General features: G+C 31.4%; 2 protein-coding genes and 1 long non-coding RNA gene across 6 annotated transcripts; 2 read left to right on the top strand and 1 right to left on the bottom strand.

Moving 5' to 3' along the window:
- The first annotated feature begins 2,779 nt into the window (after window positions 1-2,779).
- LOC107912657 (60S ribosomal protein L37-3) lies at window positions 2,780-5,500 on the top strand. 4 transcript variants are annotated; one of them, XM_016840937.2, is made up of 10 exons: window positions 2,780-2,998; window positions 3,166-3,301; window positions 3,788-3,889; window positions 4,015-4,072; window positions 4,316-4,386; window positions 4,471-4,588; window positions 4,697-4,831; window positions 4,958-5,024; window positions 5,099-5,139; window positions 5,222-5,500. In XM_016840937.2, the coding sequence occupies exons 1-4, from the start codon at window positions 2,795-2,797 to the stop codon at window positions 4,059-4,061; spliced, it is 489 nt and encodes a 162-aa protein (XP_016696426.2). In that variant the 5' UTR covers window positions 2,780-2,794; the 3' UTR covers window positions 4,062-4,072; window positions 4,316-4,386; window positions 4,471-4,588; window positions 4,697-4,831; window positions 4,958-5,024; window positions 5,099-5,139; window positions 5,222-5,500. The 4 variants fall into 4 exon arrangements, with proteins under 4 accessions (XP_016696426.2, XP_016696428.2, XP_016696427.2 ...); XM_016840939.2 differs by having other exon boundaries at window positions 4,015-4,062; XM_016840938.2 differs by lacking the exon at window positions 4,316-4,386.
- Window positions 5,501-6,230: 730 nt separating this feature from the next.
- Window positions 6,231-7,510, top strand: LOC107912659 (uncharacterized). Its single transcript, XR_001688247.2, has 2 exons — window positions 6,231-6,713; window positions 7,205-7,510. It is a non-coding gene; the product is annotated as an uncharacterized lncRNA (long non-coding RNA).
- Window positions 7,511-14,339: 6,829 nt separating this feature from the next.
- LOC107912660 (zinc transporter 5) lies at window positions 14,340-16,264 on the bottom strand. The gene is made up of 3 exons (XM_016840945.2): window positions 15,061-16,264; window positions 14,825-14,974; window positions 14,340-14,744 (listed from the first exon to the last, which is right to left on the bottom strand). The coding sequence occupies exons 1-3, from the start codon at window positions 15,673-15,675 to the stop codon at window positions 14,439-14,441; spliced, it is 1,071 nt and encodes a 356-aa protein (XP_016696434.1). The 5' UTR covers window positions 15,676-16,264; the 3' UTR covers window positions 14,340-14,438.
- Window positions 16,265-25,291: the final 9,027 nt, after the last annotated feature.

Consider the following 25,291-nt stretch of genomic DNA (forward strand, 5'->3'; position numbering starts at 1 on the left):
CTCCAAATACACATCTGAAACCTTATAAGGTGTTGGGAGCTTTACACTTTGTCTAACTTCTATTGACACTTGAATTAAGTTATACAACCTTGGAGAGCTTGCTAATTGAAAAAGAAGTCATTCATATATTAAAATTTTAGATACCGCTTCACCTAACTTCCTCCGTAAAGTCTTTAAAAAAGAGTCACTGATCTTTAGTTGCTTTGAGCTTTTGCTTCTAGCCAATTCATGTATAGCTCCCCTTAAGGTAAACTTAGACTCACTTGGGATGAATTTACTTGTTCTTTCTCCATGATATTCTCCAGCTGATCCATGAGAAGATCACTTTTATTCATAAATGTTACTCCAACCACTAGTACTTCGTTTGAATTCTTCCCTTCTATGCCACCCATGTTGTGATTGAATACTTTCTCAAGTTGCTTGCCTTATAACAGAAACCTTATCAATGAATTCCTCGTTTTCATCCTCCTCTACTCTTAATTGAGATAATAATTCATATGTTATCCTCTTTTTGTCTATTCTCTTTATGTTGCTTTCTTTCAATATATTCATCATACTTTTTCTAATGACACCTGTTAATATAATTCACACTTTATATTATTATGAATTATGTATAATCTTTATTGATAAATTTACAATAACATTTAAAAATAATAATAAAATATCACATATTAGTAACATTAGGGCATGATACAACATTGTTGGTTTTATAAGCAATGTGCTCTTTAAATCATGTTATTCCTCCTTTCACAACTTTACCACAAAGTTTACATACGACATTTCCTTTTGTATTTGGCACTAGAGTTCCAAAGTGCCAACCTGTATCATTATTTGGTGCACCCTCCAATCCTTTAGTCGAGAACTCTTCACGTGGTGACATGTTTTATTTTTATTTATATACAAGAAACATAAAATTATATTTAGAAATATAAGCAATTCATTAATTGCTTATATTATCAACAATATAATACAAAAAACTAAACATCACTAACATTGAAAATTTAAATTTATTGCATAATACATAATTTTTTTTAAAAAAGCAACACATCATAACCCATTATTACCTCGTCACCCAAAACCCAAAAATTAAAATAAAAAGTTCCCCAAATCCCGTCAAGCCCCAACCCCTTTCCTTTTTTTAAAAAAATATAGCTGAAACTTTTTATTAGAGAAAATAAACCTTAAAAACAATTACAAAGCAATACAATCTAGCCTAAGCTAACCTACCAGCTAACAACTAATCTCACCAACTAACTCTAACTAACTGCTCCATAGCAGACTAAGCTACTATATAAACCATAATATTTGTGATTAGGGCAAAAGAAATTGCTATGTGTGTTTTATAGGTTTTTTAAATGCAAAGCTTCAGTGTTAATATTTGTTATAATTTTTTGCTAAAAATAGTTTAGGGTTAGATAAATTGCATTCTTTTAATAACATTCTTAATATAATTATTTTTATATTAAAATATTTTATTTTAAATTATATTTTGAAATAAAATATTTTATATTGAGTTAATTTAATATTAAATTATATTCAAATATTTTATTTTTATATTTTCTGAATCCAAATTTTAAAAGACTAATCTGGAAACCAATTTTGTTTTGTTATTTAAGGTTGGATACCAAAGAATAACTATTACGGGAAGTCAAGAAATAGAGAAGTAATGAACATTCTATTAATGAGTATTACGTTCAATCAAATAAATGAATAATTCGCTACAGGAAATTAAGGTTTTAGCGGCGTTTTTAGTGGCGTTTGGACGGAAAACTCCTCAAATATTATACATTAGTGGCGCTAACGGAAAAACGCTGTAATAGGTAAAGTAGTAGCAGCGTTTATGAGAAAAACGCCGCAAAAAGGTCAAGCAGTAGTGGCGTTTATGAGAAAAACGCCACAAAAGGTTAAGCAGTAGCGGCGTTTATGAGAAAAACACTGCAAAAAGTCAAAGAAAAAATCATTTTATTTTAAACAAACGACGCCACTTTGCTCCCTGTATTCTCACCTTTCATCCAAGTGGCCATTATGTATTCTTTTCAACAACTCATGGACTCTTTCATCCTCTTCTATTTATTATTTAACTAGTTTCTTGATATTAATTAAAATACAATTTATTTTTAATTTAATATTTAAAATCTTCAAAAAAAATTTAATGACACGTAGAAAAAATTTGAAAGTAAAAACATAGAAAAATATATGTTAAAAATGAAAAAAATTAAAATACTTATTTAAAATAATTTTTTAAAAATTTTTAGGTATATGACTTGTTTTTTAATTTATATATTAATTAATTTCTTATATAATTTTAAAAGAGATAATATTAATTTTAATATATTAAAATTATCATTATAATTTAAATTATTTAAGAGATAATAGATAAACTTTATATATATTAAAATTAAAAAAATTGCTAACCCATACATCTCTAGAGAAACAAAATTAATTAGTAAATTGAAAAAGTAATTTAAATTTCCTAAAATATTGAAAGAATATATAATTACAAAAGAGAAAAAAAAATTTAAAAGCTTTTTAGTATTTTTTTTCATATTTTAAATTTTTTTAGTTTTTATTTTTATTTTCTTACATAAAAAAATTATATAAAAATTTCAAATGATATAATAATTTAATATAAAAATTAAAAAAAGTCAAATATTAGCGACTTTTGTGAGAAAATCATACTACTTTGCTCTTTTCTTTTTCCCCTAAACTATAACCCTAAACCCTTATTTTATCCCTAAACACTGAAATCCCTTAGGGGACGTTTGGTTGGGGGAATAGGCATGCATTCCCCACTATGCAGCGGGCCCACAACCAAACGGGTGTTTGGTTCGCTATAATCACATTACAGCCCGAATCGGTTACTGGCCTATTACCCTTATTGCGCGTAATAGCTATTACGCCCCCTCAGCGCAGATTAGGGATTCTGCTTGCTTTTCATCTTTTCTTTTCTATTTTTTGCCTTCATCAAGCTTCCGAGTCTCCCACATTTCCCTTCCAGGTAATATCTTTTCCCTTTCATCGGTTCTGCCATCGGTTTTGATCGTTCATTTCTTTTACTTTCTTCATTTTATTTCTTCATGGATTATCTCTGTTTATTTCTCTTTTTCCACCCCTTGATCTACTTGTATATTTGAAAATGAAATTAAAAAAAGTGGTAATGTGCAGGGAAAGGGAACAGGGAGTTTTGGTAAAAGAAGGAACAAGACCCACACTCTCTGCGTTAGGTGTGGCCGCCGTAGCTTCCATCTCCAGAAGAGCCGTTGCTCTGCCTGTGCTTTCCCTGCTGCTCGTAAGAGGACATGTAAGTGCCTCGTCCGCTTTTTCTTTGTTATCAAGATCATTTATTGTGTTTTTCGTTTTTGTTGTTAACTTTGTTCCTAAGTCTAATTTGCAACTAGATTTCTCGGATTGACTAGTGGGGTTTCTTTCTTTATGTGCTTATATATCAAAGCTAATATCTTTGACACGAATATCTATTTGGGTTTCACTTTGAATGCGTTTATTCAGATAAGAATTCAATTTCCTGAATATGGTGGGAAAAATGGTGTGATTAAAATTTTAAGATGTTTCTATATAAAACTATGGACTTGTAGTTCGAATCAATGTGTTTTCTTCCTGAACCATAGATTTGTTAGTTGTAATGTTACATGAAATGTGCTTATACCAGTAGTAATACTTCAAGTACTTTGAATGAACATGCGTTTTGATGTGTTTATATGATACGATTGGATTGTAATTTGGTGTTAGTCCTTAAATCTAAGGGGAATTGCTTTATTGTGGGATTCAGATAACTGGAGTGTGAAGGCAATCAGAAGAAAGACCACTGGAACCGGTAAAATGAGGTATTTGCGCCATGTCCCTCGCAGGTTCAAGACTGGTTTTAGAGAAGGTAATGAGTTGCTAATTCTTTTTGCTGACGGGTTTATAATTAAGCTTCTTTTCATTATGTTTTGTTCAAAGCATATCTTTGGAGTTTGTTTCTATTTTCAATTCCGGTGTTGGATCATGATCTAGGTACTGAAGCAGCACCGAGGAAGAAGGTTGTAGCAGCTTCTGCTTGAGGTATTACAAGGTTGTTTTGGATGAAGCCTTCTCTTTTTAGGAAAACTTTTACGAGAACATTACTCTCGAGGGGTGTCATTACATTGAATGCTTTAGTTGTTTTTAGTTTATGATTATGGAGTTGCATTAAATTTTGAACAAGGATGAATGCTTTGTATTGAAAACTGATGCTGGAAATGTGGTATGCAATTAACCATTTAGAAATTAGACCTTTTCCACATGTAAATCTTTCCATAATATGCTATTTGAATAGATCTGCAAATTGCGCGAGGGTTTGGGCATAGCAACCAATAATGCTGCTGAATATCGTGCCATAATTTTAAGGTTGAAACATGTTGCCTATTCAAAGTGATTTTAGCAAACAAGTTGCCTATTCTAAAGCTTTTCCGTTTACATTGGTTGTCTTAGGTTACAGGCTTGATGGCTTCTTCGTTCTCTATGACTTTCAAATGGTTGCTTTTTGCAAAATGTTGATTGGAGAGAAAGGTTGGCTCTGCAATCTATCAAAAACCTTTTCACTAAGGAGGTAAATGCATCTTGTAGAATATTCTGTACAAGCTAATCATGTTTCTTGCTCTAACAAGTGTTGGATTTTAACTGTCAATTATATGATGCCACACTTGATCAATTTTAGGTTGTTGATGTTGTAACTACAAGCACGACTGATTTGGGGCCACTAAATCTTGATTCCTTTAGAAAAGGCAATTTGTCTGCGTCATGGAAAGTTGTTGGGGTAGAGACTTCGGTTCAGGATAATGCTATTTCAAAGGTTTGAATAATAAACCAGTCGCTTGTATTGGCACTTTCCCATTTTTCTCAATCCTTTTGTTGGAACTATTTTTTTTATTTTAGTTTCTGATTGACTGATATTTGCTGGATCCTCACATGTTCAAAGTCAAACCAAAAGGCTACAGACTTGAAACAAGAAACATCTCAGGATAAAGAGGAAAAGTTTCTAGATGGTAATTTATTTATCTGTTAGATGTATGCATAATGCTCTTTGTAAAATTTCACTCATGTTGCCTGTTCCATGCAGATGATCATTCACATGATACACCTGCTAAAATACTTCGAAGGGTAATTACCTTCTTTTGATGCACCGTTTGCTTTAGTGTCATATAGAATTTTATAATAAATGGGCATTTTATTTACCTTGCAGCAACTTAGAGATAATAGACGTGAGAAGCGGGCCACTGAATTGGTGAAACAAGATGAGAAAGTTACCGTGAAACTTGAAAATGCAGCCATTGAACAATCCAAAGCTGTAGACTCTGCTGTTTTGGGCAAATACAATCTATTTTGTACTTTATATAATTGCTTTTTGATTTATTGTCTTGCATGAAGTGATCTACTACACCTTCAATGGAGAGAATATTTGCTTTTTGATTAAATTGTAAAGTTGGGATATTGACTAATTTTAATTTATCAAATTATATCATAGCCTGCTTTTCTTTTTCGTTTTAAAAGAAGCACAGTTTACTAAGTTGAACTTATGAATTTAATAAAATAAGTTTGTTTTATTTTATTATTAAAACATGTTATTTTTATAAGATTTAAGCTTAAATTTAATCAAAATGATAATAGAAGAATGATATAAGATTGATATTCCAAAAAGAATATAGGAGATAAAATGTTAAGTTAGTTGAAATATAAAATTAAAATAATTTTACTCTGATGTAAATGAAAAACTCTCATTACATAAATATATCTTGATGTATTTTATGGCTAAAAAAAATTAGTACCTTGATTAGTCAAACAATTAATTCGTTCCGTATCTTGTATCTCCAAATAAGTGGGGAATTATATATTTTTATTAAATTATATTTAATAATAATTATTTTAAATTATATTTTATAGTATTATATATTATGATTTTAGTAAATTCATATAAAAATATTTAATGTTAAGAATTTTATTAAATTATATTTAATAATAATTATTTTAAATTATATCTTATAGTATTATATATTATGATTTTAGTAAATTTATATATTTTATTAAATTATATATTTTTATTAAATAATATTTAATAATAATTATTTTAAAATATGATTAAATTATTTATTATTTATATTAATAATCTTATTAAAATTTAATAACAATAAAAATAATCATCTACCAACAAAAAATTCTGCTAAGGGTTTTCTAGTCATTTTAGTTTTTTTCATTATACTATTACACATTTATTTCATTCAACTAAACACAAGAATACCATTACGCCTGTATTCTATTCCATTCAAACCAAACAAAAAAATTACCTATTACAACTCTATTTCATTACAGATCTATTCCATTACGTCTCTATTGCATTAGAGTGAACCAACCGTGCTATTAATTTTCCCCTAAAAATTAAAATCCCCAAATCCCTAATTCCCCAAATCTTCATCCCCAAATCGTCTCCCTTCCCCTTTCTTTTTCCTTCTCCCTGCTATTCTGCTTCTTTGTTCCCTCTGTTTTCTTCTGAATTCTCGGCTTCTCCTTCTGTCCGCCTTTCTCTTTTCTGCTTTTCTTCTGGCTTTATATTTCGATCCATAATAGTCGATTCTGTCATATGATCGTCGCACCATTCTGGATGTAGCTTCCTCATGGCCAGTCACGCCTCTTCAATATTGAGATCGTCAGTTTGAAGCCTAGAAATTAAAGAGCTAAAGGTCATGTCCCTTTTCTTGATTGAAAGTTTGGGTTTATTAAGTTTTGAGTTCTCTCACTTTTTTTTTATCTCTCCTGTTTCGAACTACAGATAGAGTTTCTTTTTCTTTTTGTGATTCGATCTTTTCCCTCTCTTTCTCTCTTGTTTTGATTCAAATGGGATTTCTTAAATCTGATATGTTTTGTGTTGTATTTTTTAAAATTTAATATATTTTGGAGTTGTTAAATATGATTTTTGTTTATTTATTTTGGATTTCCAAAGGAAAGAAGGTGTGAGTATTTATATTTAATTAATTTAGTAGTAATGTTGTATTTTACTTATTCAATAATCTTTTCCTAAATCTGAAATTTGAGTTCACTGGCTGAAGCTATGTGTTCCCTACTGTATGCTATCGGTGTCTATATTTTAAGAAAATTTGGGATTTTTTTAAGTTGAAACTTTCAATTTAGAGTTCTTCATATGTTCAAAATTTCATAGAAATTTCTTTTACAGGCTTATAATCTGTCTAAAGATCACAAATCAGAGCCTGAGTTGGAGAAAGATAGGATTTTGAAAGCTGGTGGTTTTATTCAAGTGGGACGTATCAATGGAAGTTTAAACATGGCCAGGGCTGTTGGTACCTTCTGGAGATTTAGGTGTGCGGAGCTCAAACAAAATAAGACTCTGCCAGCTGAAAAGCAGATTGTAACAGCTAATCCAGACATAAACGCTGTAAGTGAGTAGCTGTTTGCTCTAATATTTGTGTAACTATTCCAACTCATTTTATAACTTTTGATAATGACCAATTGATTTAATAAAGGAACTATCTTATCAGAATTTCAAAAAATAAGCAATCCTGAACTTCATAATACATCTCTTTTAATTTGAATGGGTATTTGTAATCATGGATGTTCAAAATTTCATAATATCATCTAAGTATATACACTGTTAATACCTCAAAATTTAGACATTGGTTTGTTTGGAAGAAAATAGGTTTGCATGAAATCCAAACCAAAATAACAAGAATATAGAATAGAATTAAAGAGATTATCTTGATAGCTTTATATAAAGCTGATGAAGCTCTTCATTAAGAGGCTTATGAATGCTACAGCTGAGAACAAGGGGCATGCTAATAAACAATCAAATTCAGTACAAGAATTGCATGAACCAACTAAAACCAAACCTTATTTGCATTGCATTGCATCAATTAACTAATTTCTAACCTTGCAATTCACACAAGTGTTTCAAAATCCATTTTGAGAGATAAGTTTACTTTATCTCCGCTTTGCAAAAAAAAAAGACTAGGTCATCCTCAAAAAATAGATGAGATAAAATCGGACCCAATCTTGAGAGACGATTTAGATTCCGCTTACTAGTATCAATTACCGCACAAATAATATATCCTAACCATTCCATACAAAGAACACAAAGATAGGGTGATAGTGGATAACCATGTCTGATCCCTCTAACTGGCTTAAACTTCTGAGTGGGAAGACTATTCCATAGGATCTGCATAGAAGAAGAAGAAGATATGGCTGCCATTATTATAGTTCTGAGGAACTCGGGAATCCCGACAGCTAGCTGAGACACACCAATGGTTGGGGGGGGGGGAGTTTGTGAGCCACCCCACCACCCTGTTGAAACATTTCCATGTGCATTCTTTTTGAGTTTTCTTGCCACTCAAAGTGTGATGAGCAATAATAGAAATAACTTGCAATAGTTCAACTTCGAATTTTCCTATTACCTCACGATATCTGTTACATGTGCAAATCGAATTAATCCACTAGCTCCATGTACTATTTTTAATAAAGAAAGTGAGCAACTAGTTATAAGTTAATCATGATGAAGATGGTGGTGCGTTTAGAGTTGTAAGTGAATGACTTGAATGTGGAAGCAATAGTGTAACAAAAGCGTTTGGATCATAATTTGCAAGCCTGTTTTTCACTAGTACTTTCTAATTTGGACTCTGTATGTATGTAGAAAAAACAAACATGGGTAAGAAAACACTTATCTTCAGTGCTGTCTTTTCTATGCTTTTACAACATATAATTGCATAGGTTGAAATTTCAAACTCAAACTTGTTGGATACTCATTTAAAAAAAAAACAAGACACAGTTACGATTGAGGCCGATGATTAAGCCATTTCAACACCTCTTGCTAGCAATACAAAGCCAACAAGTGGAGACTGTTACTAAAGCATCAATGATAAATATTACTTGCCACAAATAATAAAATCAACACGATATGAATGATTTAATATTTTAGAGTTTATATAAATAAATGAGCACTATAAATATACTTATTAAATAAAAATACATAGGTACATGAATTCTTAAATGAAATAAACTTTGATTTTGTTTGAAATAAGATGAAATGTTTAAAAGTAAACTAAAATATTTAATATTTATCTAATAATCTAATTATATTTAGTAACTGTCTTAAAATTTCATCATATTTCTCGAACAATTATTCTTTTTAATTTATCAAACAATACCTAACTTTTTCAAATAATTTAATTTTACTCTTAGATGCCTCATGTTTGGTGCATTTTCTTCCGGGAAAAAAACTAAACAATTGGAACTATTTTTACACAAGAGTAAAAATAAAATCCCACCTTTTTTTAATCTACAAGTTTCACATTTATATTTAGGGAATAAATTATATTAGGATCATCCTAAAAAGTATAGTTTTTAAGCACTAATAAAATAATGTCATGTCATTAAATTTTAAATATAACAAAATATTATTATACACTCATCTGAATCTAATGTCTTCTCCAACTTAATTTAACTTTAATTAAATTATTTAAAATAATTAATTTTTTAAATTATAAACAAATCTTTTCTTCTTTTACAAATTTTAATCATTTTTGTTTTTTCCATAAGTTAATATTTTTTATTTTTGTGCAACCAATTTAAAATAATAATAATTTTTGTGCAATTTTTTCATGTCATTGACACATAATTTTGGTAATTATTTTACCTTGAACCCAGAACCCAGAACCTCGAATCTTGAACCTTAAACATTGGACCCTGAAGTTTAGGGTTTAGGTTTGAGATTTACGGATTAAGGTTTAAGATTTAGGATATAGGATTCATAGATTTGGAGTTTAGGGTTCATGTTTATGGTTCAAGGGTTTAGGGTTCGAGTTCAAGGTTCAAGGGTTTTGGTTTATGGGTTCAGGATTTAGGTTTAGGGTTTTATATTTTTTATTTAGGGTTCGGGATTATCAAAATCATGTGTCAATAACATGAAAAAAATTCTTTAAATTTAATTAAACAATTGGAAATGGACTATGAATAATGTGGTGGGAAGGGTCTATAAAATAATTTCTCTATAGATGGATGTATAATAATAATTCATGTCTTTAAATTTTGATGATGTGGAAAAATTTTATTGGTGCCTAAAAATTTTAGTTTTTAGGATATTTTTATGTGAGTTATTCCCTTATATTTATTGTTTAGATAGGAAATATATGTTATTTAATGATTTATATATACACATCTGCATATATATTTATTTTTTAATATAATGCTTACTTTTACTCATAACTCTCAATTCTCAAATATACTTAAATTCACATTCTCTTTGTTGTTATTGGTAAAGTCAAGAAGATAGATAGAGACATTGCCTCTTAGTTAAACGAGAACTTTTTTATTTAACTCCTCTCAAAATATAGAAAAAGTAATAGTGTAATGTTAAGATTTTAACACAAAAATTATAACTTTTAACCCTTCCAAAATGGTATAATTTTATCTGTCCTCTTAAATAAAATTTCTAAATTCATTTTTGCAATAATAAAAAAAATATTAACAAAAATAAATGGAGAACAAGCCATCATCCATTTCAGGAATTTGCAGATAACTTCTAAAAACATTTGAGTCAATTGCTTCTCTGCATCTGTCTACTTTCTCAGATTTTCAAACTTGTCCTTCTCTGCTCTCCTCCACCTTTCATTTCACTATAATTTATAATTTTTACAATCATTTTCAATGAAATTCAATTCTTCTTTAATGAAATTGCGCTGACAAATTCAGAGGCGCCGCTTTTTGACTTTGTACACTGGCGCACTGCTCATGGATCCTCAGAAATAAGAGGAAAGCCATCAATGCTTTTAAAGGGTTACAGTTTCAAGTTTATAACACTCGATAAGCACTACCCATCTTCATGATTTTTAAGAGAGACCTATGCGAAAGAAAGGTGGACTGGAAATGAATGGTTTGACAGTGACCTGTTTTCCCTTCCCCGACCAGAATGAATGTTAATTCCGTCTGAAAACACGCATACAAAAAAAAGGTTTGGCATTAAATTGGGGATTCCTTATTCCGTTTTTTACTTAAATAATACGAAAAATAAAACTAATAACTAAAATGGCATGCCCATTAGATTATTTGTCAAAATGGTATAGTTTTACTAGTGCTGCCTGTTAAATTGGTGGCACCGGATTGAAATGTAATAATTAAAAGTATTTAGGAACCTGATATGCAATATTTTCATTTTCAGTAGCTGCTGAAAAGAAAAAGGTAAAAGGTAAAAGGGTGCTCAGTGCTAGAGGTGTTTATGGGCCGGGCTGGGTCTAGAAAAAATTTCAGCCCAGGTCCTAAGCCCGGGCCCGGCCCGGCCCGAAATATGGGCCTAGAATTTTGCCCATGCCCGGCTTGGGAAAAAATTAATAAGTCCGGGCCCAACCCGGCCCGGCCCCTTTTTTTAAATAAATACCAAAAATTTATTTTAAAAATTAAAATAAAAATTAAAAAATGTATTTTAAAAATATTTTAAAATTAAAAAAAGTATTTTAAAATTTTTTTTAAAATTTAAAATTAAAAAAATTAAAAAAAGTATTTTAAAATTAAAAAAAATAAAAATATTTATTATTTGGGCCGGGCTGGGCCCGGGCCCGGGGCCAAAAAAAGTGGTGCCTGAGGCCCGGCCCGTTTTTTAATCGAGCCTCATTTTTTTGCCCAAGCCCATATTTCGGGCCTATATTTTTACCCAAACCCTCCCATATTTTGGGCAAGCCGTCGGGCCGGGCCGGGCCGCCCGGCCCATGAACACCTCTACTCAGTGCTGCCCGTTGGGGCACCATTTATCAAACCTTAAATGTGACTAATTACCTTGTAAGTCCTCTTTATTTATCATTTTTTTATTCTCCTCCAACTCACTCTATTGTGTTTAAATAATCCCTTAACCTATTGTGTTTAAATATATTTTACCTAAAGTAAAGCTATTTAAAAAAATATAAACTAATTCGCATTTTATGTTGATGTGAATTTGATGAGAATAGTTTATTAAATAAAAATAAATAAAATTTTAAAATTTCTTGAGAGTGCTTATATACATGATATTTTTAACTACTCTTTTGAAATTTTTGATTACTTTTTTAGATTTTATGTTGATGTTAAAGTGTATATAATTTTTTTTAGCAGCCACTCAAAATAGAACATTTGCATATCAAGTTTCTGAATACTTTAAATCATTACATTTCAGTCCAATACCGCCAATTTGACAGGCGACACCAGGAAAATCATATCATTTTAGTAAATAATCTATTAGACATGTTATTTCAATTATTAATTTTATTTTTTTGTATTATTTAAATAAAAAGCCGGATTATCCTAAATGTTAGACACAAAACATGAGCTTGGCAAATTAGCATCCACCCTTGTACAACTTATCAGAGATCCCTTGGACTTTCACATGCTCCCAAATATCTCTATTCTTTCTCAAGTTTATCACCCATCTTATCTAGTTGGAAACTCAATCCCACAAACTCAACATATTTTTACTTTAATTTTAAATGCTTTTAAGGTTTAATATATCATTTACTACTTTTAAGTTTGACATCTTTTTTAAATGTCGTATTTGTGTCAAGTTTTTTAGTTTAATATGACATTTGTATTTGATAAATGTTATATATTTTGGTATCCAAAGGTATCTGTGTTAATGTTTTAGTGTTTAGTTCAAATTTTAAGGTTGACTTTGATGAAAATTAATTGCCAACATTATTAGGTTTCAATTTTTCTATCATTTTTATTAATAGAATAAATTTAGTGTTAATTGTAAATTAGTTTAATTTTACATTTAGTTTGTCAAATAATAGTCTGGTCAATGTGATCTAATTCGGGTTTTAGGCTTGATTCGATAAAAGTTAATTGTTAATATTGTTAGCTAATAATGAATTTTTATCAAATCAACTCTAGAACTTGAATTAACTAATAAAAAAAATTAACATTGTTACTTTCAGATATCAAAATGTATAAATTTTATTAAATACAAGTACCACATTAAAAAAAATAGTAAGTTAAGTCACTTATAGGCGCTAATCTTAAATTTAATTTCAAGTGGGAGTACATGTGGAATTGAATGTATAACCCAATCTAGGGCAATGTGATTAAAGAGATTTTTAATAGGGATAAATTTTAAAATTATCCATAAAATTTGATTTAATGTGCAATTGCATATATAAATTTTAATTTGATACAATTATAAACATGAAATTCTAATTATGGTTCAAATATATACTTGAAACTTTAATTTTGGTTTAATCATACACATTTTAAAAAAAATACATCAATTTATTTTTATATTGGATAAATATAATTAATAAAATGATGTTATAACAATAATTGTGTTATCATGAAAAAAATTGTACAAAATCAAAATTCATATATACAATTACATATTAAACCATAATTCATATATAGTTTTGAAATTTATCCCGACAAACTAATTACAAATATATAATTTTTAATATGAAAGGATATAAGGATATAAAACCATAAATTTCCCTCTTATTTATGTATGAAAGAATGTGAACATATACAAATTAAGAAAAAGAGGTTGAAAGGTTTGGGTCTTCTCCACGCCTAGCTAGCTATTTCTTTTTATTTTATTATAAATTCAAATGTTGACTTTCATAAATAAATAAAATGAGGTCCCACCTGATGTGGCGTAGAACTAGGACGGGTCTAACAGTAAATATATTATTATAAGGATATTTTTTATTTTATTATTATAAGGGTGTTTATTATTTTTATATTGTTATATTTTAACTAAAGCCTCGCTCCTTTCTTTTTTTTATGCAATGAATTTATAAATATTTTTATTATAATAATTTAGTAATTAAAGAAAAATGATGTAAATTTTTTGATAAAATGATAAATTGAACCTACACTAATCTTAAAAAATGTGATCACCCGGCTAATAAATCACAACTTGAGTTTCATACAAAAAAAGATATTCGTCATTCACCCTCTAATTTGTTTATTAATAGCAACATGTGGACCTAAGCGTAATCAGAAAAGTTTTTAAAAATACAATATTATTATACAAAGAAGAATGAAGGTTGAGATAAATAAAAAGAAGAAACTTAAATTGGGTATTAACTTGATGCATGATAATGGAAATGTACCAAGTTTCTAACTGTATAAGCCAGCAGATTTTTTTATTTGGCTTATACAAATTGACGTTCTTCTAATTTTCTTTGGGCGGAGACTTTTAGTTAATAAGGACATAGAAAGTCACATCATGCCTCTTGGGATGCCCCAACTCGCCCTAACAAACACGTTTCAAAATTCCTGGTATTTGGTTAGTGCATACGAAGCTAATATTGCAATTACAAATAGAAAAGCTTGTGATTCTATAAACATACATAAAAACTTCTTGCTTTCATATACTCTTTTAACTTTTTTATCAGTACTATGTTTTTGTGTAAAAGCAACCAAAAAAAAACCCCCCTCCCCCGAATTTAAGCCCAAATAGCCAAGAGAGACATAAGACCAGCCCCGAGGAGAAGAGAAACACTGGCTCCGACTTGAAGTATTCCATTGTTTTGTAACTTCGGGTTCATGAAATCAGCGGCTAGAAGATCCACCAACGCCATGTATATTAAGATCCCAGATGATGCCGCGTTCAATAATCCTTCCACAATCAGTGCCGTTGGGCTGTTCTCATCGTATGCATTTGTTATTGCTATTCCTATAGCGATTCCTACTGGTGTTGTCAGCGAGAAAAACAGTGACATGATTGCAACCGATCGACCCTTGAATTTAGCCTTTAAAAAACAATTCAATGCTAATGAATACAACAAAACTCCTGACAAAGAGTAACTCTTAAGCATGGGTTTGAATTTACCTGAGAAATGCATCCACCAAGTCCCATGCCTTCGAAGAACTGATGAAAGGTGAGTGCTGCCACCAAAGGTTTTATGGTCTTTGGACTTTCTGAAGCACCCAATGATATCCCTATGATCACAGAGTGCACCACTATGCCCAATTCCAATACCTTTGAACATCAATCAGACAAACAGCTACAGAAAATATAGAAAAAACAATAAAAACCAAAATCACGATTGATGAAATAAAATTTACCTGAGATACTACTCGATGCCGAAGGAGCTGAGCTGAATCTGCAGGCTCAAGCATAGAAACAGAACCATGAGAATGGCCATGGGTGGCATGAGTATGAACATGCAGATGATTTTCGGTTTGCTCTGTTTTCTCTTCATCACCCTCGTGGGACTGTTGGGTTTTGTGAAGGTGAGATTTGGTGTAATGAGATGTAGCAAACACATCAACCATCAATGTGCCAATGGCCGCCGTCATAGCCAACAGTCCGGCGAACGGAAACTCTCCCCAAGGTTTCTCATTGAGGCAAGGAGATGTTAAGCTTTCAGTGGCATCCGGAAGAACATGGATGAAGCCGGTGGACAAGATCACACCGGCGGCGAAAGCTTTGATTAAGAAAAAAAGATTTTTATCGGGACGTAAAGCCTCGATGACTTTCCCGAGCAGAGGGAAGCAAACACCGATGGCTCCCGCAACGAGGATGGAGGCTATAGCAGCTATCTTATATTTAAGCGCGAGAGACTTATTGCGATCTTCTTCTTCTGGTTCACAGGTACATTCCCCCTGTACTAGGGAAGGAATCAGGATTAAAAAGCAGTAAAAAAAGGTCAAAACCTGAGGTTGTTTGAAGTTGATCATGGCTGCAGCTGAAAACAGAGCCCAACCCAATTGAGAAGCTCAGTGAAGAGTTTCAAAGTTTGAATATTGAAGATGGGAGAGGGAGTGAATATATATAAATATATATATATATCTGATAATGGAGAGGATAGAGATTGTTTAGAGATGGAAGCCGAAACCTGTAAAGATTTGATACCTAGTTAAGGGAAAGAAAACATGAAATCTGAAATCATTAAGTCCCCATGATATGGACTTCCATACACCAGGTTTTGGTTTGGCTACATTGATTTGGAAAAGTCAGCTAAAGAAATATATGTGCAATATTACAACTAAAATCTCTTTTTTTTTATTTCTTTCTTAAATAAAACCTAAAAGATAAATAGTAAAAAACAGAATAAAAGATTATTTTCTTAATTGGAAGAGACAATTAATTGCAAAATTGAAGTTATTAGTTGATGGTAGGATGAGAGCAGAAATGAAGATTAAATTTATGATGGCAATGAAATCGTCAATCAAGGAGTTAATATTTCAATAATTAAAAAAAAAAGGGTTTCCTAATAAAAATGGTGAAATGAGAGATTTCCGGGAAGACGTGGAGATGCTGAGAGATGTCGAAATAGTGTCGACATAGGAGGAGTTAAATAAGAAGATTGAAAGCATTCCCACTGTCCAAGTCGTGCTTTAATTGAGTGAATTAAATTAGAATGTCGATATATATTACATTTGCGTGGCTTGTTCTCAAGAAAGGTATTATTGACATAAAGTTTAAGAACACAAAAGATGCCTAATATCATTTTCATCACCCCTTGCTAAACTCCAAACCAAAATAACAAGAATATAGAATAGAAATAAAGAGATTATCTTGATGGCTTTATATAAAGCTGATGAAGCTCTTCATTAAGAGGCTTGTGACTGCTACAGCTCCAACCAAACCAACCTTAATTCTGTATAAATTTCTAAAACTACTTTTTTCAATTTTCAGAAATTACATATGTAAACTTATTCTCCATCATATATGTATGTTTTGGTTTTATCCGGAAAAAAAAGAAGGTATTGATTGAAGCGACACTCTGAGATGACATTAGTCAATTCTATTGTTTTTAATGTTCCAACTTGATTACTTTGAAACACAAACCAAAAGTATTGTATTCTAATATGTAAATTTTGGAACCCTAATCCATTCTTACAAATTTTGATTTTCATTAAAATATATAGCACTGATTGTACAGTAGAGAGGGCCGATTCCCTTGGAAATAAAATAAAACAAAACTAACTAGAGCGGACCTACTTGTTTCTTAAGGCCGTTTTTCTTTTTATATATTTCACTTTTTTAGTATTACATTTTATTTAATTTTTCTATTAATGTGGACTTTTGTAAAGCATAATTGTAGCTGATATTATCAGTTGACTATTATATCATTTTGTTTGTATATGTTATGTTATAAAAGAGAAAAGAAATCAGATTTTTCCTCTTAATTTTTAATATTTTTAGTTGAATTTAAATCTGTTCAATAGAAAAAGGTTGAAAGAGGAAAAATATGATTTGTCATTCGTTATACAGTTATTGATTAACTTAACAAAAGTATCCTAAGACTTTCAATTACAAATCATATAATTTCTTTAATTATTATCATGTAATTTTTATTCTTAATTAATAATCAATAATTTATCTTAACTTTTTTTATCCTTAATTAATAATTTAATATATATTTTAATCATATATATATATACTTTATACAATGTCTATCCTTATTTTTATACTTTCTTAATACATCTTAATAAATATATCTAATTTTTATCCTTAATTAATAATTTAATATATATGTAATATAAAGTGACATGTAACGCTTTGAATAATATAAGTCTGTTTTTGTGAAATTTGTTACAAATGTGTATTTGCTTCAGTGATTAAGTGTTCTAGGTGCGTGTATGAGGTTTTAGGTTCAAGTTCCACATTTGGAAAATTTTGGTTATTTTTTATCTTAGCCTTATCCTTGGTGGGTTGGGTTATATTTTATGTTTAGTAATCTCATATTAGAATGAGCCTATTAGTTTGAGTGGTAAGGAGTTGGTGTGTTATAGTTCTTGTGTTCGAATCCCTACGGGAGTGAAGGTGTTAATTTAGTTAGTGGGGTGGTAATCAAATTGGGTATTTTATTTTATTTTAATTTTTTCAAAATTCTTCTCTCTTCCAAAAAAAAAAAATCTGACATTGGTTTTCCCCTTTCTCTACGTTATTCTATCAATGGACAATTCTTTTCCCTTGCTCTCTGCTTTCTGTCACAATTCTATTGTTCAATCTTGGTATTTCGCTTCTTCGGTGTTCTTGTGCGTTTTGGTAAGTGGCGATAGAATGTTTTTGCTCGAGTTAGAGAGAATTTCCTTTAAATCTGTTTCGAACGATGTTGATTTTCCATTGGTATTGAACTTATGTTTTGGCAGCATCGAATCATAAAGAATGAGACTCTCCTCTCTCGAAATCGAAGTCGGAGTCGTTCGGGAAATTGGGTGCTAGTTGGCTCGAGAGTGTTTTCGCATCAAAACTGTACCAGGTGTGTACCCTAAATACGAAAAATCGAGCTTCAGCGAAAGTAAAAAATGCATTCTGTCGACGCCACACGGGCGTGCGTCTGGCCTTGTGTGAGACAAGGCCGTGTGTTTGTCGAAGGCGTGGTCATACGCAGGTTATGGCCGTGTGGGCCACACGGGCTAGGCTAGTTCAGCCGTGTAGGTCACACAGGCAAGACCAATTTGGGCGTGTGGGCCCACACAGGCATGTGGGCCCATAATTTTAAAATTTTACCTAGGGTCGCACGGGACACTTCGAACAACTGTGGGCCTACCATAGGGTCGGTAAGGGCTAACCAAACCCTATTTTGTGTGCTATGATTTTCTGATAGACTGATCTGAGTGGGATATTAAATGTATGTCTGACTGTACTATTTAAGTATGCATGATTATCTAAATACAAACATGTTAAGCATGTTAAATTTGTTATTCTGTATCTGTGAATGGGGTGGGTCTTGTATATATGGAGGAAGTGATTTGTATGAAGACTCTTCGCCTATATTCTGAAAGCTTGACTGCATATTATCTATAATGTGTTGCATCGACACTATATAGTGTGTAGGGATGGGTGGGTGTTTTTAACTCCATATGGTGTAATGGGATGGTCGGAGATGGTGTGTAGAAGATGGGGGTAAGACTCACTATAACTATTTTGTTTATCTGATTCTGATAACTGCATCTGTTATGAACTTAGGTCCGAATCTGTATCTGACTAATCATGAAAATCTGTGTATGTTGCATGTTTATTTCTGTTGGGTTACACACTGAGTTTACGAAAACTCACAACTGTTTGTCTATTCTGTTCAAGTAATCCACAAACTTAGGGCTAGTTTGGCAATGCTTTTGAAAAGTGCTTTAGAAAAGTGCTGTGGACAAATGTTTTTGAGAAGTGCTTTTGAAAAATTTGAGTGTTTGGTATTGCTGTCAAAAAGTGCTTTTGAGAAATAAAATGTCCATTTTAGACATGATATTATAAAGTAACAAATATGTATTTAAATAATGTTCAAATTAGTTAATATTATGATATTTTAGAAAAAATAAATTATTATAACTTATTGTTAATATTTTAATATATAATATTAATTTTAAATATTTTTAAGTAATTAATATTAATTATTTATTAAATTTAATTAGAATATATAAACTATATTTAAACATTTAAATATAATAATTAAATATTTGTAATTAGATATTGACACAATTGTTTTATTTTAAAAATTATTTTTTATTTTTAATTAATGCTTTTAACACATTTGTATTATTTTATTTTAAAAAATTCTTTTAACATTTATTTGGAAGAAGAAATAGTAAGGTTAAAAAAGTAAAGTACCAGCCAAAAGCACTTTTGGGCTGAAAAAAGCTAAAAATTTCTACTTTTTCATCTGTGAAAAAGCACTAAAAATAAGTTAAAAAATTTTATACACTGACGTCTGTTCTTTATTATTTTTTAGGGAAAAACACTTTTTAATGGAAAAGCTCATCTGAAAAGCATTGGAGAACATAGTCTTAGGCGAATCAGTGCGGCGGAGTCTCATGGTGACCATAAGACTATGAACTGACTTTAAATAAAGGTTTTATTTAATTAAGGATTATTTATGAGAGTTTTGTAATTATTGGACTCACTGGATTGTTTGGTTTTCATTTTGGATTTGGATTTTCATTTTGACTCTTTATTTGCGACGGTTGACTAGAAACATGGTTTTTTTCAAAAACAAAGATTTTTCTGAAAATATGAACTAGGTTTTTTAAAATATAACTGTTTCTAAGACTTCCGTTGTAAATCATGTTTGACAAGTGAATTAATTAAATAACGCTTTCAGTAATTGTTATAAAACTTGAATGATTTATCAAACAATTATACAAAGCTTTAATGAATTAACACCGTTTTCAAAACCCTTTATTGTAGCATTACCAGATTCGGTCATAACGTCTAGGCTGAGTTTGGGGTGTTACATTTAGTGGTATCAAAGTCAGGTTGCAGAACTCGGGCTGTATATTTTAGGTTCCAAAATTGTGTTTCAAAAGGGATTAGTTTTAAAATAAGTTGGATAATTTTGAGTAAGTATGTGGTACACTGAGTCTCCGATGCTGATCCTGTAAGTATTTCTGAACTTAGATAGAACTTTCTGAAAATACTGTAGTTAGTACTTTCTGAAACTGTACTAAGTTAGTTAGAGACTAAAACGTCTGAAATATTTTTGAACTTCTGATAATTTAAACATAAAATATGTGCTAATAAATACTGGAACTGATGCATAAAATTTTATAATGTAGACATGTAACACCCCTTACCCGAGACCATGGCCGGAGTCGAGCGTGAGGCGTTACTTGACTTAACTTAAAAGTTCGGGGCATAAAAATTTACTTTCAAATTTAATTTCATCATTCATAATAAAGCTGTCCTCCTGTACAGCAGTCACTAAAATAATTATAATTCAAGCTACAAAACTCGAAATTTAGATCTGTAAATTTTCCATAAAACTAGACTCATATATCTATTCATCATAAATTTTTCAGAATTTTTCTTTAGCCAATTAGTACAGTTTATTAGTTGAAGTCTCCCCTGTTTCACTAATCGACTATCCTAACCACTCATCACTAAAATTTAATTATCTCTTATTAAAGGCTTCATATGGTGATTAAACTTATTTCTACTGAAAATAGACTCATTAAGGAGTCTATACATATAAATTATAACTCAAAATTCCTTCTGTACAATTTTCAATGAATTTCTAAAGTCAGAACAGGGGACTTCAAAAACATTCTTGCCCTGTTTCACTAAAATTCAAATATCTAAAAGTATATAATTCTTTTGCTTACTCCACTTCTTTTATATGAAAGTAGACTCTTTCAGCTTTAATTTCATATCTCACTCAACTTCTAATTCTATTTCCACTATTTTTGGTGATTTTTAAAAGTTACATCAATGCTGTTGTCCAAGAACTGCTCCATTGCAATTTTTAAAAAAAAATTCAATATAACCCCTTTATAATTGTCTAACCTTCCCTGCAAATTTCAAATCACAACCAATTCCAGTATTTCATCTACTTCATTTAAATACTAATGAAGTTCAACCAATCAACCATTTCAAACTAAAAACATGTATATATTTCGATATCTAACGCAACCATAACATTCAAATTTACTTTTCACTTCAATTCCCTATACATGCCATATAAATCCAAAAAGTTGCTTAACATAAACTACCGGAGTATATCTGGATAGTGTGATTCTTGATGTAGATCCGATCCTCCGAATGTATAAATACGTTAATCTACAAAAACAATAAACACACACATGTAAGCTTATAGAAAAGCTTAGTAAGTTCATAGGCATAAAACATAAATCTTAACAAACACTTGTACACTTATACAATATACACCATTACTAAATTTACCTGTCAACCACAATCTTTGGTGAGTTCCTTGGTATAAACTCACTACTACTTATTCTTTTACCATAATTCCTTTGGGCCCATTTGTCACTTACCATCCTTGATCAAAATTAAGGAACGGTTACGGAAAATTGAGTACTTCACTTTCACTTTGACATATGACCTCTTATCACTTGTCCTTGATCAGATAAGTGTAGCTAGGCTACCACTTATCACTTTGCCACTTGATCAGATAAGTGTAGCTGAAGCTACCACTTATCACTTTATCACTTTGTCTCTTGATCAGATAAGTGTAACCACTTATCACTTTGTTTCTTGATCAGATAAGTGTAACCACTTATCACTTTGTTTCTTGATCAGATAAGTGTAGCCACTTATCACTTTGTTTCTTGATCAGAAGTACTCAAATCCGGTGTTCCACTTAATTTGATCATTTATTCGATTTTCACATTTTTATTTTATTCTCATTTCAACACTAAATACATTTCATCATACATTGTATAATTCATGAAATTAACATTTAATCATTAAATTTCAGCCATATGAACTTACCTGGATCGATTTGCAGAATTTGTAAAAGTTCAGGGACTAATCGGCTACTTTTTCTTTTCCTCGACTTGTTTCAGGTTCTCGATCTAAAATGAAAATTTATTCATTCATCAGCATTTAATTCAATTCTAATTCATTTCACAATTTATGCCCTTTAATTTTCGAAGTTACACTTTTACCCCAAACTTTACAGTTTTTACAATTTGATCCCTACTCAATTAACCCCTCAATTGATCTAATTTTTCTCAATTAACACCTTTTTCCAACTATTTTAGACTACTACATAGCCTTTCATACTCAAAACCGCAACACCAAACCTTAATTCCCAACTTTTTCACAATTAGGTCCCTAAAATCAATTTCTATCAAAATTACTTAATAAAATCATCATATAACAAAATTAAAGCTTCAATTTCATGTTTATTCATCATAAAAATCCAACACTAATCAATGGTAACTTTCAAAATCAGCCATGGAATAAAAAACTAATGAAATAATTAGTTGGACCTAATTGTAAAAGTATCAAAATCACAAAAATTAGAAGAAATAATCAAGAATTAAACTTACATGATTCAAAAATATGAAAAACCAGCTTATTCCAGACCTCCTATGGCGTTTTTGCTGATAAATTGTGAAGAGATCTCTAGATTTTTCACTTTTGTCTTTGTTTTAAATGTTTAATTTGTTAAGTTTCCAATTTTGCCCCTGTTTCTCCTTACATTCTGCTGATTTTTCTTACCCAACCGTCCAGCCCATATAATTTGGGTCTAATAGCCTTTTAAATCCCTCCACTTTAGTCACTTAAGCTATTTAATCACAATTTAACAAATTTTACACTATTCCCAATTTAGTCCTTTTTAGTTAATTAACTATCCAAACGTTAAAATTTTCTAACGAAACTTTAATACCAACTCAATGACACTCTATAAATATTTCTAAAAATATTTATGTCTCGGTTTAAAATCTTCGAGGTCTCGATACCTCGTTTTTTTATTTTAATTATTTTAATATTTATTCCTAGTACACTATTCACTATTTCAAAAATTTTCCTAACTTCACATTTAACTTATACTTACTAAATTTATAATATTTTCTACTCGTTTGTCAGATTTAGTGATCTCGAATCACCATTCCGACACCACTAAAAATTCAGGCTATTACAAGACAAATTTGAAATATACGACGCTCGTAGAACTGGCAGTCGTGGTATTCGTGGGCGCGGTAGGAGGGCTCGAGCTAAATCTTCCTCTCCGGGCAGTATGTCAAATTTAGACACGAGTGAGACACCGGTTTCACCTGCTAGTGAGACTAGGTCTCAAAGCCGTTCGGCTGGGGAAGACGCACTGTCTCAGGCTATGTTGAGGGTGTTGGAGAGGGTCGCTGGATCCCATTTTGGATCTAGGGGCTGTAGGTCGGTAACTGAACAACTCTGGTCCAATGGAGCTGAGCTGTTTAGGGGTGTCACTGGAGTCTCCCCTACTGTGGCCAAGTATTGGTTGGAGGCCATCGAAAGGATGATGAACGATATCGATTGTACTCCTGAGTAAAAACAAAAGGGTGCAGTCTCTTTGCTTCCCGATGAGGCATATCAATGGTGGTTGTCGGTTGAGGAGGGTATTCAATCGGATTATCTGAACTGAGATTATTTTAAAACTACCTTCTAGGGGAAATATGTGGGCGCGAGCTATGTTAATGCTCGTAGGCGTGAGTTCATGAATCTCACACAAGGTGATAAATCTATGGCTGAGTACGAGACCGAGTTTCTGAGGTTGAGCCACTTCCCTCGAGGTATGGTGGCATCTGAATATGAGAAATGCGTCCATTTTGAGGACGACTTGAAGGATAGTCTGAGGGTATTGATTGCTCCGCAGAAGGAGCGCGAGTTCGCTGTTCTTATGGATAAGGCGAATATCACCGAGGAGGTTAAGCGCGTGGAGCGCCAAAATAGGGATCGTGAGAGAGGCAAGAATAAAATGGATTGAGCCCTTTAGTTCTATTCAGAAGCCTAAGAAACAGGCCAGACTTGATGGGCCTGTAAGAGTGGGAGCTCTTGTTACTGCTACTTAGATTCAGGCATGTAGTGATTATGGTAGATGCCATCCGGGCGAGTGTTAGAGGAGGTTAGGGGCTTGTCTGAGGTGTGAGTCATTGGAGCATTGGATTAGAGAGTCTCCATATCGTGCTGATCAGATGCAAGCTTCAGGGTCGAGTTTTGTACAACCTCAGAAAGCTGTTCAGCAGCCACTTAGGGGTCGTAAACCGGCTAGGGTTGTAATGGTATGAGCCGAGGACAGAGAGCACCGGGCAGAGATACTAGTAAGACTGAGGCGATGCATCCTACACTGGTTTATGCTGCTTGACACCGAGAGGATAGAGACGCCCCTGATATGATCACGGGTACATTCTTTATTTTTGATGTTCCATATACTGCTCTGATAGACATAGGTTCTACACATTCCTATGTAGCTAGTGTTGTTTCTGAAAACTTGGGGATTTCTATTGAGTGTACTTCTATTGAGATTACCGTACTGAGTCCATTGGGGCAATCTGTCCGGGTTAGAAGACTTTATAGAAATGTTTCGTTAGAAGTGTAAGGGGCTGTGTTTCTAGCAAATTTGATGGAGCTACAGTTTGGGGAGTTCGATTTAATTTTGGGTATGGACTAGTTAGTTGAGCACCGAGTTAGTTTGGATTGTACGACTAAGAAGGTTGTTCTGAAGACCATGGATGATAATGTAACAGCCCGTTTTTAGTAAAATCAGAATAGTGATTTCGAAACCACAAATCCGAGTCTAGAAGAAAAATTATTTTAATATTATTTCATGGTCTGCATTATAATAGAAATATCGTATAAAAATTTCGTTAAGAAAATTTTACCGATTATTGTCTAATTTGATAAAAAGGACCAAAGTGCATAAAGTGTAAAAATTGAACTCTAGAAGCTAAAGGGGTCAAATAGCTATGGAATTCAAAAGTTGAGGTCCTTATATGGCAAATAGACCATTTAGTGGAGTTAGTAGATAAGTATGATGATTCATCATTTGAAATTTTAAAAAAGAAAATGATTAAATTGGAAAGATGATAAAATAAAGATGATAAATTAATTAAATACTAAAATATCATAATT

This window comes from Gossypium hirsutum, chromosome D11, assembly GCF_007990345.1.
Source record: "Gossypium hirsutum isolate 1008001.06 chromosome D11, Gossypium_hirsutum_v2.1, whole genome shotgun sequence".
NCBI lineage: Eukaryota > Viridiplantae > Streptophyta > Magnoliopsida > Malvales > Malvaceae > Gossypium > Gossypium hirsutum.